This window comes from Centroberyx gerrardi, chromosome 18, assembly GCF_048128805.1.
Source record: "Centroberyx gerrardi isolate f3 chromosome 18, fCenGer3.hap1.cur.20231027, whole genome shotgun sequence".
Lineage (NCBI taxonomy): Eukaryota > Metazoa > Chordata > Actinopteri > Beryciformes > Berycidae > Centroberyx > Centroberyx gerrardi.
In genome coordinates this window covers 14,742,771-14,756,837 of record NC_136014.1, presented here as the reverse complement: position 1 = coordinate 14,756,837, position 14,067 = coordinate 14,742,771, and the positions used below count along the sequence as shown (strand labels likewise).

The 14,067-nt window shown below is 42.6% G+C and overlaps 1 protein-coding gene across 2 annotated transcripts; it reads left to right on the top strand.

Annotated features, from left to right (window-relative positions):
* Positions 1 to 354: 354 nt before the first annotated feature.
* Positions 355 to 13,674, top strand: vegfab (vascular endothelial growth factor Ab). Of its 2 annotated transcripts, XM_071919005.2 has the most exons (7): positions 355 to 954; positions 3,163 to 3,205; positions 4,201 to 4,397; positions 5,382 to 5,458; positions 7,655 to 7,687; positions 11,666 to 11,809; positions 11,948 to 13,674. In XM_071919005.2, the coding sequence occupies exons 1-7, from the start codon at positions 901 to 903 to the stop codon at positions 11,967 to 11,969; spliced, it is 570 nt and encodes a 189-aa protein (XP_071775106.1). In that variant the 5' UTR covers positions 355 to 900; the 3' UTR covers positions 11,970 to 13,674. The 2 variants fall into 2 exon arrangements, with proteins under 2 accessions (XP_071775106.1, XP_078145938.1); XM_078289812.1 differs by lacking the exon at positions 11,948 to 13,674 and having other exon boundaries at positions 9,771 to 11,755.
* Positions 13,675 to 14,067: the final 393 nt, after the last annotated feature.

Below are 14,067 nucleotides of genomic sequence, written 5' to 3'. Positions count from 1 at the left end.
ATTAGGATTTAAAAAAAAAAAAAAAGATTCAGGGTGGAAACGAACAGTCTAGACTATAATCTGAATCCAAGCACAAAATAGCCTGTCATATGGGTGTTAACATACACAAGACCGGTACTTTTGAACTCGTCTCTGCGTTGTTGATTTTTTTTTACAGTAGCTCGCTGGTGAGGTTATCACTCGAGTCAAGGTTTAATAGGTGAAACTTTTGAAATAGACCCCAGAAGAGCACCAGCGCTGTATATCAGGAGGACACACCTACCAAAATGATCCACCAATCCGGGACCATGCCGTCTATACAGCCGGAGAGTATGGGGAGACTGAGACAGAGGTGGGCGCTTTCTGCCTAGATCAGATCTGCTAAGTGCGCAGTGACAGGGGAAACGAAATCAAAGGCCAGAGCAAATAGACAAAAGTTTTTTTTTCTGGACGGATATTTCAGTACGCTTTTCCTTATTTTAATGAAGGTCATTCTGGTCTTTGGCTTCAAGTTGCACATAGGAGTATAAGTTTCCGATGGACAGGCACTTGGAGGCGGCTCGCGCACCAAGCATGGGATTATTTTTGTAATGTGGATTGCTATTCCCTTGCAAGAAAATAAAGGTCTGCTGCGGAACAATGTGAGAAGATATGCGTCTTGGATCCTCGTGTTTCTGGATATTTTGAAAATAATTGGCAACAGTTGAGAAGGAAGAAGTTATGCGCAAAGGATTTTATGCTCGAACCCTGGGACCAATATGGATCTGCCTTTACGACCCCCTGTCCCTTATTTAGAGAAGTTTTAGCAGGTCCAGTTTTTGTTGTTGTTGTTGTTGTAAACTTCATGCTTTGGAAGAAATCGCCACATTGGCCTGTTGGATTTTTAAACGTCGCCTGCCTTTGGATTGGATTTTCAACACCATGAACTTTATTGACAGTTTGACACTATTATTTTTGACGCTGTCAGCTGTCAAGGTGAGTCGTGTGTCCCAGAGAGCAAATTGGACAGAAAAACAATCGACCTCTATTTGCGAAATATGGTCATTGGTCATTAATGTGTAGGTCGTCCTTGTCGTTCCCCTCGCTAGGTCATTGCTCATGTTTAAACAAGCTGAAATGTTTGGTGGCTTTGGGGAGATTTAAACAGCCATTACGCAAAGCTGACACTACAGACTTCAGCCATACACTCATGGCGTTGTGGGTGGTGCGTTTTTGTGTTACAAAGATGGCATATGTGACGTTTTTTTTAACGAATGTTGTGAAGTTTGGCGTTGGGTGATTGCAGGCCTGCTCTAAAACCACCTTGGAGATATTATTACGCTTTAAAGGCGCAGTGGCTCCATTCTGAATTAGGACATGTGAGCAGGTTCACTCCTGGCACCGAGACTACTCTCAGATGGTTAGCCCGCTTCAATAGGAAACAGCACTACTTTTCACACTGCAATTTAGCCTTCATTTTCACAACAAAAAGCAGCATTATTTTGTAAAAGAATCAACTAGAGACGAGAACTTTAATGGCTGTTCCAGAGAACATTGTAAATCGTGTTCTATATAATCATTAATCAAGAGCAATGTGTGCAGGGCGGCTTTGAGCAAAGGTTTCAAGGTAGAGAAAAAAAAAAAAAAACACAGCAACACAACTGTTCAACAGCAGGCTAGGCTGTCGTCTCTGTTAACAGCAACATGATGTCTGTTTGGATTTTTAAGGATTATTTCTAATAGGAGGTAGCCACCTCAAGGGACCTAAACATATTGTAACTCTTGTTTTGGGTTGCAACCTAGTTACCAAAGTCTTTGTATAGAACCTCCTCCTCCACAACCTGCGAAGTTCAAACTCTCCAGTGTCCAATAAAGCGTTTATTAAAGCGTTTATTAAACTAACTAGTTGATTTAATCACGCTTAAGCCACCCAATCGTCGCTGAACAGTATCAGGCTGCTGGCTCTATTGCTCATTATTAGTAGACCTATCATCACTCAGTCCAAGGGCCGGTGTTCGCAGCTTGACACCCGTCCCATTAATAATAAAATATATACCCTTCTGGAGGGCTGTGGTCTCTCAGCCCACAAAGGTTGGACCCTCTCACGCCACCCAAAGGGGGTGGAGACTGCGATGTTCACACAGTCGGACCCTCCGCTCTGTTTTTACTTTTCATAATGGGGTGAAAACGATCATCAGTTGCTACATTACGCGCCTTCCTGAAAACAAAACCACCAACTCCTTATTGAATACACGCTGGCGTTGCAGGACCGGGTCTCACGCAATATTGGTGAACTATTGCACGAGGGACCTGTGTGTGCGTGTGACCGTGTGTGTGTGTGTATGTGTGTGAGAGAGGGAGAGGGAGAGCGAGAGAGTTGTGTGCGTAAGTGTGCGTGCGCGCGAGCGTCGGTGAAAGAGAGAGAATTCGTGCGTAATGCGCGCGCTGATGGAAACTTGCCAAAATCCATTGTGGTCCGACTGGTGTGGTGACAGCTACCCCCTGTGAGGGAAAGTAGCAGGCTTAAATTCTTACCGGTTATAATGGCAACAGTTATGAATCGGTGTTGCCTAGAAGCAGCGGAAACACACATTAAACGGCGTAATGGATGGCAATGCCGTTCATCTGAAACAAAACCGACACACTCAATCAACAGCTTATTCCCAGGTTATGGAGCTGGGTGCTTCGCCACGTAGCTGATGTGGTTGAATTTAGGTCAGCTGTGGCCATATAAGGCTTTAAACGCCACAGAGTCTCACATATATTACAAAATATAAATAAACATATTAGGAATGATATATCCTGGAATTATCATATTATTATTATATTACAAGCTATTTCAAAATGCAAGTAAATGTATTTATGCACAAAGTATGCTGGGATGAGCGCATATACTTTAAAATATTAGTAAATATATTCATGAATGATGTGTCCTGATAAGCTCATATTTCATTATATGTCTTGGATACTATATCCTGGGATTACATACAGTATAATATATAGAATAATATATCCATGGCCTATATGGTTAAAGATACAAAATGTATATATATATACTGTATGTTGTTTCCATATCTTGGGTTAAAATGTATAGAAATGTGTGCTTTTGCGCATGGATTGTCATGAACAGCCCCTTTCTGAGCTGTAACACAATCTAACTAACTTGCTTGTCTGTCTGTCTTTCTCTTTTTGTTTTTCTTGCAGAGTGCCCACATACCGAGGGAAGCAGGAAGAGGTCCACATGACGGTAGGTGTCCCACAGGGCACCGTGGGAATACAGTCTGCATTGGGCTCCCTGGCTGGCACACCGCCAAATAAAAAGGGCTGGTTTGAGGTTCACCTTGACGATATAGGGAAATTATCGCCTCCTGGTGGACGAGTGCGTAGTTTGACCCTGTCTGCATCTTTTCATTCCCCCCAAAAAAACTCTCTCTCAACAACTAGCCTCAAGCTGTTTCACCCCTAAATCACGACTATTGGACATGTTCACTCTCCACTACATTCCATCTGAATATTGTTTGAGGTTAAGCTGGGGAAATGTTATGTTAACCAGATTTTTTTATAGAATGGAATTTCACCCTCTTGGCCCACGATTTCATTTTGCACAATCCCCACCGTTGCTCAATCTAATTTGGACAATCAGAAGCTGAACTCTGTGATATTGTTCCACACTGTGTGTTTGGTTTGGCGTCCCAGCGGCTCCTCGGCGGGGGTTGTGTTAGGCTCACTGGTGCTCCGAGCGACCTTTTAGAGGTGTTGTCTGCCCCTCTGCTCGGCTATGGTGTCTCAATGTCTTTCCCAACAGTAGAACTCCTGCAACGACTGAGTGAAAGAGAAATAGAGGGAAGGTGAATGGGGGAAGATAGACTGTATGAGAGCAGCCTAACACTGCAGGGGGATGCAGAGTGAAGAGAGGAGTGATACTGCACTCTTCATAAGCAAGAATATGTGTGTGTGTTTGTGTGTGTGTGTGTGTGTGTTTGTGTGTGTGTGCGTGTGCGTGTGCATGTGCACGTGTGTGTTTGTTCTCCATTGTGAGTTGCTTGCAAGCATGTTAGCATTTTTAGTTCACATCTCCTTTTAGGTGTATATCATCGTTATAGCACAGTAATATTCAAGATTCAAAACTTTATTGTGTATTAATTCAGGTGGAATTAGAGCTTGACCTAATGCTTTGTGTGTGTCGTATGGACTAAATTGCTGCCATCTTGTAACCCCATGCACTATAAATCTGTCTCCCAGTGATCCCTTTAATGGAGGTGTACAACAAGAGCCTGTGTCAGCCGCGGGAGCTGCTGGTGGAGATTCTCCAGGAGTATCCGGAGGAGGTGGAGCACATCTTCATCCCATCCTGCGTGGTGCTGACGCGCTGCGCCGGCTGCTGCAACGATGAGATGCTGCAGTGCACGCCGACCGCCAGCCATAACATTACAATGGAGGTGAGCCGCTTTGTCGGGACATTTTTGTCGCTCAGTGTCAGTCTGTCCTCTGGATCACTGAGGGGGAAACACACAGGTCTTACTGGACGTTCAGCTCTTTTCTATTTTACATGCTTCACTAACTTTGCCGTCCTGAACTAAATGTGGCTGGCAGTGGGGTGGCTTAAAAATACACCTTTTCACCATCTGAGTGTCTATGTTGCTGTGATGCTTATATACTGAATGTACAAAATATTAGGGACACTTACTCTTCTCATCAGTGGGATGAATCCAAGTAAAAGCCATGATCCCATATTGATATTAGATAAAGAGAAGCAGATGAGTAAGAGAATGATTTTTAATCTTTGAGACAATTGAGATGTTGATTGTGAAGATGGTTTTGCAACTCAACATTAGGAAAATGTCGCTAATATTTTGTACGTTCAGAGTGGTAACTTCAGTTGACGGCCTTAAAAATTCACAACGTCTCTAATGAGGTGAGGAGATCTTTTACATTTTCCATCTCTTCTTCCTGGTTGTTCTGCCTTTGATACTCTGACATTATAATGGTTTCTTCAACATTTCGCGTCTCACATCCTCTAATATTGACATTATTAACACTATTCTGAAACTCTCACCGTCATATCTGCCTCCAGTTTGCATGCAGGGACAATGTGGGTGAGACTTTAACCCTTGAACCTTAACTTTCTACCCTGAACTCAATACCCATGCAGATCCTCCTGCTCTTGTATTCATATCAGAAGCAGAGTTTTACATTTTAACTTGAAGCCCTGTGTCTCTTCCAGCGCTACACTGACCATCCCGTTTGACCTTGTGTTGATCCCTCCCTCTCTCTGAATGTGCCTGTCTATTCTTTGAATGCTGTGGTTATAACATTGAGAAACAAGGACAATATAATGACATGTGAAGTCAATTTTAGAGACTGAGGTATTCTTCCCTCAACTATATCTGTGACATATATTCTCTTTTTGTTTCTTTTTACAGATTAAAAGAATAAAACCCCAAAGGCAACAAAATGATATTTTCATGAGTTTTACAGAACACAGCGCATGTGAGTGTAGGTAAGAAACCTTGAACACACATTAACACACACACACACACACACACACACACACACACACTCACAAAGACTCACAAAGACTCACTGAAATACTAACCACTGTACATTTGTGTAGCAGGGCAGAGGTTGACCAAACGCGTCATATAAAGTTAGTGTTCCCAGTTTTCCATTGACACGTTTAACAGATGTGTATTTGGAAGGCCGTCTGTTCTTTTTTCCTCTTACTTCACTGATCTTTAAAAGAGTGGAGCAGGTCTAAGCAGAACCCAGCAGACGTCATCAATGTTGCTTTAATTTATCCTCATTCCATCAGATTGCTCAAGCAAAGGAGATACACTTGTGTGAGAACAGTGCTACCTGATCTTTTGTTTTCATTCTGTGGCATGTAGAGGTCACTCTTGGAGCTAGGTCAGATAGCATTAGTTATTGATCGCTGCTCTGAGATAAATAGGAGTGTGTCGTGTCCTCTCTGCACCCTCTAGTTACAGCAAGTTAACAGTAAGTTGACCTGAAATAGAACCACTTCTGATTTACATGTCCGTTTGCCCATTTAGTCGACTTCTATTATATTTTATACTTATTTGAGTGACAAAATGCTGTCAACTAAACGTGGCTCCAATTAGTACTGTATTTAAAATGGTATAAGTTGTTTTTCTGCCATTGTCTGAGCTTGACAAGCATAACAGAATTAGATGGACTCAGACTAAAACAAGGCAACAGTAAACATGTGGTCATCCACTGATTGGCCCTTGGGAATGCAGCAGTGAGATGCATCATTTCCCCAAGTTTTGTCAAACTCAGATCGGTGGTGTCTGAGATATTGCACTTGATACATGGATGAACAGATGATGTAGCGCCCCCCTTTTCGGCCGATCAGTGCAATTTTGAAAATGTGAGAACGCAGTGGTGAGATGCATCATTCTCCCAGGTTTTGGCAAAATCCAACAAGTAAACAAACGTTGTAGCGCCCGCCTTAGGTCAATCAGTGCAATTTTATACATCTCAGAATGGAGCAATGAAACCCATCATTTCCCCAAATTTCATCAAAATTGTGTGTGACAGACGGACAAACCGAGGCCGATACATAGTCTCTCCCCTGATTTCATTGTGAGGGACAAAAATCCTGTTCATCTCACAAACATATTTATGCAAATGTTCAAAGCAACAGAAACATTTTTCACATGATAATGGGCCCAGCTCTGTTCTCATTGCATGCCTTTACTCTGAGCTATTATTATAAAACATGTGGATAGCTTTCAAAAGTCCCTCTGGACTCTGTCAAGCCTCCCAAATCTGTACATAAAGATAAGGCCCCTGACTAGATAGATGTCACCCAAAAGTCACTGCTGTGCCACTGATGACTCAACACTTCGCTGTAAAACCACTCAGATGTAGCTATAAAGTTTTAAGGTTTAGCTTTCTATAGTTTTAGACACTGTGAATAATCCCGTTTAGCGTCTTTTGTTAGTTTGTGACTTCGACATGTCTATACCGTTTAGGAATTGATTTATAACTGTGAATACATTTCAGTGCACATGATCCACATTGGTACATACATATGGGACACTATGTTGCCCTCATCTTCAGATGATGTACAACATGTATGCACATATATACCTTCATCATTTATTCAGTGTACTGATGCACAGTTACTCTCCCAGAGTGTCAAACAGAAACTTCGCTGAGTCGCCGTGACCTTTTTCACTAAGACAGTTTCCCAACACTTTTGGCCCACCGCTGCTTCCAGATCGTGCCAAAAGCTTTATTGCTCCACAGCCTGTTATCGGCAGTGCAGTTGTCACACAGACGAGAAATGAAACAGACCTGACAAGCTATTGTAATCGTGTTTGTATGTGTGTATGTGCATGCATGTGTGTATCCATCAATGAACACACCCCTTTGTGTGCATGTCTGTGAGTGCGTGTGTGTGTGTGTGTGTGTATGCGGCACACTATCGCTGTTTCCCAACAAAACCAGTTCAGTTGCCAAGCCCGCCTTTTCAAAGCAAAAGCCAGCATTGTTGATGCTTCTGGTAAAGAAAGATGATGTAACAGATTGATGCGAGCCCACCCATGCTGCTTTTGAGCCCGCTGCTCTGCCCCTCTATTAATGATGATGATCTTCATGTGTATCTGTTTACCGGGCAACAACGGCATGCTGTGATCTAATGTCATGTTGTTTTGTTCCTGTCTTTCAGGTTAAAGAAAGAAGTGAAAGAGCAGAAAGAAAAGTGAGTACAGCACTCTTTCTATGTGGAGATTGGGTTTTTGGGTGCAACAAAGGGGACTTGAGATTTGATCTGTCTTTCTCCTATTTTGCTCTGCGTCCAAACTCCCCCTCTTCCACTCCCGGCCTTTCCCTCTTTCTGTCAGTTTCCCCATATGGTCTTTCTTGCTTAATCCATCTGTCTGCCAGCCACTCTTTTCTTTTTTGTTATTTTCAGACTTCTTTCACTTTCTTTTTCTTGCTCTCTCTCTTCTCTCACTCTCACTCACATAGACACCGCAACACAGACACACACACACACGCACACATACACACACACACTGTACTACAGCGCTCCACAATGACGCCACTAGTTGAGGCCAATAGCTGTGGCTGTAGCTCTCAGGCGATACACACAGGGAATGCCAACTAAATCCATTCAGGTGAATGAGTGACACCTGATGAGGTTATTGCCCTTACTATACCTGTCCTTTACACCTCCCCTCCCTTCATTTTCTATCTCTTCTTTACACCCGCTCTTTAAATTCCTCTCTGTTCTCTCCTTTAGTGTGTTGAACCGACTCGAGCGGCGACTTGTTTTAGCCCTGCTTTACTGGCTGCTCTGATATAGATAACAGTGTTTTTGAAGACCCTGTTTAACTTTTGTGTTTATGGTCCTTGCTCAAGTGTTCTTCCCGTCCCGTGCAACAGAAGTCACTGTGCTTAGGGTCATTAAACCTCTTTATCCCTCCTCCTACAGAGAAGCGTTAATATATTTCTATTGCAGTGCTATAGTTGGCTGTATTTTGGTTTTATGTCAGGTCTTCTGTCATATAGATAAGGGTGAGTTTTTGAGACCTCCTCTTTAACCTTGTCTTTACTGTTTATGAGCCTGACTTCGGTGGTGTGCCTCCACAAAGGGACAGTCTTGGGGTCATTCAACTCCTGTTTCTGATGCTACCATACTTTAATGTTAGTTTTAACGTTGCCCTCTGACCTCTCCGATGTCCGAGGCCTCCGGGGGCTGTTAGGGTGAGTCCTGCTGCTCGGGCAGTGAAACAAGTTAACACATAGTCAACAGTCCAAAGTGAAATGGCCCTTGAGGACTGACAATGGACCTGCTGTCTTAACGATTAGTGGGGAGATTGTTAAACTGACCGCACATCTGCTTCACCCTACTCCATGGTTAACTTTATTGGATGGTGTCTGTCATATATGGTCATCCAATGCCAGTTGGCCATGACCCTTGCCTGTTTGTGCCTATTGGATAATTATTCACTACTGGACATGGCATTTCAATGCACTAACTTGAGCTCAAAACTGGCTAATAATGCTTAGGTAAAAAGAAAGTGTGTATTACTTTGTCTTTCTGCTGTTATGGTGAAATACAGCATTGATGATTATGACAAAATCAAAGTCAAAATCTCAGTATTTAAAGTTCTATACATCTCAAAGTTCAAAAGCTTTGGCAAAGTAACTCCAAATTTGTGCTTGAACACGTAGCTAGATGATATTTTAATCCAGCACCTGTGAAATATGCTTGATATGCATACACCAGCTTGCACTCATTGTGCTGTGGTCTGAAACAAGTTGAATCAGCCATAAAGAGTTGACCCAGATAAGTTGAAAGATGTAGTGCTGGAGAAGTCCAAGTTCATTGTCCTCAATCTATTTGGGAAATTTTAGAACACCCCAAGGCAGAACCTGGGCATGAAAAACAGCTGTCCTAGCCAAACTTCAATCCATTAATCGCTTACACACTCTGTAGAGTTATTGTACTGTTTCACCAATAGTATTTGGTATTGTCCAGTTTTTTCCAGCCCAAGTTGGGCAATGACACCTTTCTCACAATATCAATCTCAAACAAGTCAATCAGTGACAGATTGAAAAATAAATTGTTTGATTTATTGTTTGAATGATTGATTGGTTGGCTCTTTGATTTCTAGAAATTAACAAAAAACAGCACTGCTATTAATTAATGCATGGTTTTAGCAATCATTTTAGCAGTCAGGTCATTTCTAATCACCTGAGTAGTTAACACATCGACCCATTCTCTCTCCTCTGCCTCTCAGACATCTCTCTGCGTTGTTGTGCTTCTTCTCTTCCAGAAAACCCCGGAAAGGCAAGGGTAGAGGCCAAAAGAGAAAACGAAAGAAAAACCGCGACAAAACGAATCGCGATGCGTATGTCAGCTCCGCCTTCTCCCCTTACCTGCACCTGAGTGTTGCGCTTCTCATGATTAAGCTCATTTGGGAGGAGCTCATTTGCCCTTTTTGATCTGCATCGTTTAATTTGCCCGTTGCCCACATCAATTAGCATGTTGCTTCTGTGAACACCGTGTCATTGTCCCAGCTTGCCAGTCATGTTCTACTGCCACAGAATCTCAGTAGCACTGTCAGTCTCTCAGCTCGCAATGCTAAGCTGCCCTGTCTGCTAACCTGTTTTGCTAACTGAGCTTTATCGGCAGCAAAACTTAACATAACAGCGATAACCAAGGAACTACAGCGGAATCATTGCTATCCACATAAGAAATGAACCATAACCCATCTCCACCTCTCAAAACTCCCATCTACTCTCCTCCCAACCTTAACCACTCCCTAGCCCCAAGACTATCACTCCCTAGGGATGTGATTGGAAGGATGGTTGGGATGAGATACAATAGTGAATCATGACGGAGGGGAGAGACCTGAGGCACAAGTTGCCCCTAACATCTGATCTGATACAGAGTTGTGTGATTGATAACGGCTATGTTTAAAGAAGCTGGAATAAACAAATCCTAGATCGGCCGTTAGCGGTAACTTGAACCCTCTGCAGATAGTAACAGAGCAAAGATCCACCAGCATGGCTTTGCAGACCAGCTCATGCTGTTGTGGTATCTGTGTTGGAATCACCAACTTCACTGTTCACTGTTGAGTCTGTACCGCTTTGCTGTGTCTCGCACCCGTCTCTCTCTCCCCTCTCTGTTCTTTTCATCCTTCCAAACAGGTTTTGCTGTCCCACACACCATGCTGGTACTTTTTTATGTGATGTGAAGATATGAGAGATGGCTATCTACTGCCTGTTTTTTGTGTTGTTGTTGTTTTTTTGGGTTATGTAAACCAGCAAATTGTTTAGCCACTTGTGTTGTTGTGTTCCGTCTTTGTTGCCTCCTTTTGTCTCAGCGACTGAAAGCGTACAAAAGGACCTATATTTCGCTGAAAAGGCATGAAAACATGATCTCATGTTTCTTCAATGGTCTTAATGTGAAAGAATAGAGGTTTGTTCGTTGACAATGTATACCTCAAGATGTCAATGGAGTACCTGAGCCTTCATCTGTCCATTTTCCCCTCCCTGTTTAGAAAATGAACTAGCATTTTCCATTTGGTACCAATTTTTTGTCATTCAAATCAGTTTCAGCCTCTGTTATCTACGTAATCTGAATCTGATGTCTCTCTGTGGGAAAAGTAGTCTTCATTTTTCATTCAATAAAATGAGATCTTTCATCATGGAGCACCAAGCAGACCCTCGAGTCTTCTTTATCAGATTAATATTGACCGACTGTGAGAGTGAGAGCGAGAAGTGAGCTGTCGTTGACTTGCAGCTCAAAGCCAATGTGTTGTTTTGTGTCGCCTGACCCGGTCTAAAGCTTGCTCGTGCATGTCTAATACATTCAAGGCATTTGTGAACAATCCAATCAAGAAGACAACTCCTCCTCCTCTCCCCCTCCTTCCTCCTTGTCAGCACGGGGGCGCAGGAGCGAGAGTCTAGGGTGGATGATGGGTAATTTTGCCGCTTGAATTTTTGCCTGCTCTGTCTGTGTGTGGGAGCCTGTTGCAATACCGCCCAAGTGCCACATACGATACAAACAGATACACCTGTCGGGCAGTGACGCTGGCTTGGGAGAGCAAAACTTGGAGCGTATGAAAGGGTTGACCTGAAGGCAACCTCTTCTTTTGGGGTGGTAACACTACACTGTAGTCATCCGTCTCTCTCTCTGTCCCCCTCCCTCCCTCTCTCTGTCTAGTGTGTGTGAGCCATGTTGTGATCAGTGCTCGGAGAGGAGGAAGCGCTTGTTCGTTCAGGACCCCGTAACCTGCCGGTGCTCCTGCAAACACACAGACGAATACTGTAAAGAACGCCAGCTAGAGCTCAACGAGAGGACCTGCAAGTAAGTCACTGTCGTTTGTCTGTGTGTGTGTGTGAGAAAGAGAGACAAAATAATTGAAAACTGTGACATGACCGTTTGTGTTTGTGCCTCCTGTTTCTTGCAAATTAGCTGATTTTGTTTTCTCTCTGGCTTCTTCAGATGTGACAAGCCCAGAAGATGAGAGAGGCGGGAGCACCACATGTACAAGATGAAGGAATATTCTAGAGATATTTCACAGCACAGCACTTTGACCTTTGAACCGTAAGCTCTTCTTCTCTGTGGAAAGCATTCCCCCCGGACTGACTGAGAGAGAACAAAAAGAAAGACTGAAATGGACTGAAATCTCCTCCCGTTGTATATCTGTGTGTGTATATACCATGATAAAAGAAAAAAAGTACAGAATTTGTATGCTGCTACGAAAACAAATAACTAAACCCGTCATTTGAAAAAAAAAAAAAAGCAAATAGCCGCCATGTGGTTTTGCATTGTACTTCTAACAGGCTTGTGATGCAGCTGTAGTCTTGTTGTCAATTCATTTTATGCAATTACTTCACTGGATATGAGTCTACTGTGGTTGTGTGTCAATCATGAATTACGAAACTTCTCAATCTAAGATATATATAACTGCTAAAAGAGTGGGTCAGGCTGAAGAGGACATGGGAGCGCTCTTCTTCTCAGAAAAATGATGGATGGATTTTTGTCCATAGACTTGCTTTGGTAGGAGAGTCACAGCAGCGCCAGGACAACTAATGGGAATCTGGGATCTGTCTCTTCACGATATCACTTCGATCGGACTGATGCGGACACGAACAATGTTTTAACCATTGTGTTCAGCGTGCAGAAGAAGAGAGTTTGGAGTGCCATATACTTTTAAAGGGATACTGGTTATCAATATAGCCTATATTGGTATATCCTACGTGAAAACCACTGAAAACATCCTATACTGTAGTTTGATTCCATTTGAAAAACTGTGCCTCACAAAATGTACTGAGAAATCCTGCAAATGCTTCTTAAATTATTTTTGTTTCTGTTTTTTTTTTCAGGAGGGGGAATTGTCAAAATAGTTTTGTCTGCAGTTGAACTCAATACAGAATGCATTGATTACAGACTTTCTTCTCTGTACTTGTACATACTTAATATCCCCTTATGCCATAGCCCACTCTAGATAATTTATAATGTTATAGAGTATTTTTCAGTATTCAGTCTTCTACCCATATTTAATTTGATCTATTTATATATGCAGTGTTATGTACCTGTGGCTCCACCCCCCCCCCCCCCCCCCCCACCCCCCCCCATGTGTGAGGTCATCGATGGCTACTCTCTACCTAGCATAGAGGCTCTCTGCTCTGTGCTTTTGTAAGAAACAAAAAAATCAAAAACAATGTGTAAACATTCCCTCAATGGATCATTTGTATTGATGCCATCTGCTCTGGATTTTTCAACCCTTCTTATCTAAGGGTGTGGGTGCTGTGTGTAATTTGTAACTTGTGCTATGGCCTGTGTGTGTGTGTGTGTGTGTGTGTGTGTGTGTGTGTGTAGGTGTGTGTGTGTGTGTGCGTGTGTGTGTGTGCGTGTGCGTGCATCTGTGTGTAGGTGTGTGTGTTGTAATTAAGTAGCAGACCTGTGCTTGTCAGTCCTCAGAGCTCCAAGATGCAAATAAGAATAAACTGCTGCTACCAGCTCAGCATACAGAACCACAACAACACCGCCATTTTAAGTTTGAGTGATAACCAACTGCATACTTTCTGCCACCAGTCTTTGAATCCTCATTATTAGTTCTTATTGTCTCTTCTTCAATATTAACATGTTTTTCTGTGTCTATGTAAAGTAGTAAAGCATATTTATTTTCAAATTATATTGTTTTTATATAAAATAAGGAAAAGGTTGCTGTGTTGTGAATGCTGTGTTTTCAAGAGATTGAATTAGGGGAGATATGAGTTTCCCATGTTTGTGTGCAGCAAGTTGATACACACACATCTAATAAGAATCCTTTGAATAGTGTGTTGGGGTAAAAAAATATAACTGAGAAATAAGAAACTCCTGCACGCCTTTCATGACAGACAGACAGATCTACAGCCTCATGAATAAAACGGCACTTTGAAGCAGTGTGCAGTAATTTCATGTTTTAAATGCACGTGCAACTGTAGACGGCCATTAGAGGGGAGCTGGAGGAAACCAATATGCAGTCTCACTAAATTTCGTTACATGAGCACGAACTCTGTTGTGAACAGGAATAATGTGAAGATTACATTCCTCCACCATGAATGGATTATGTGACA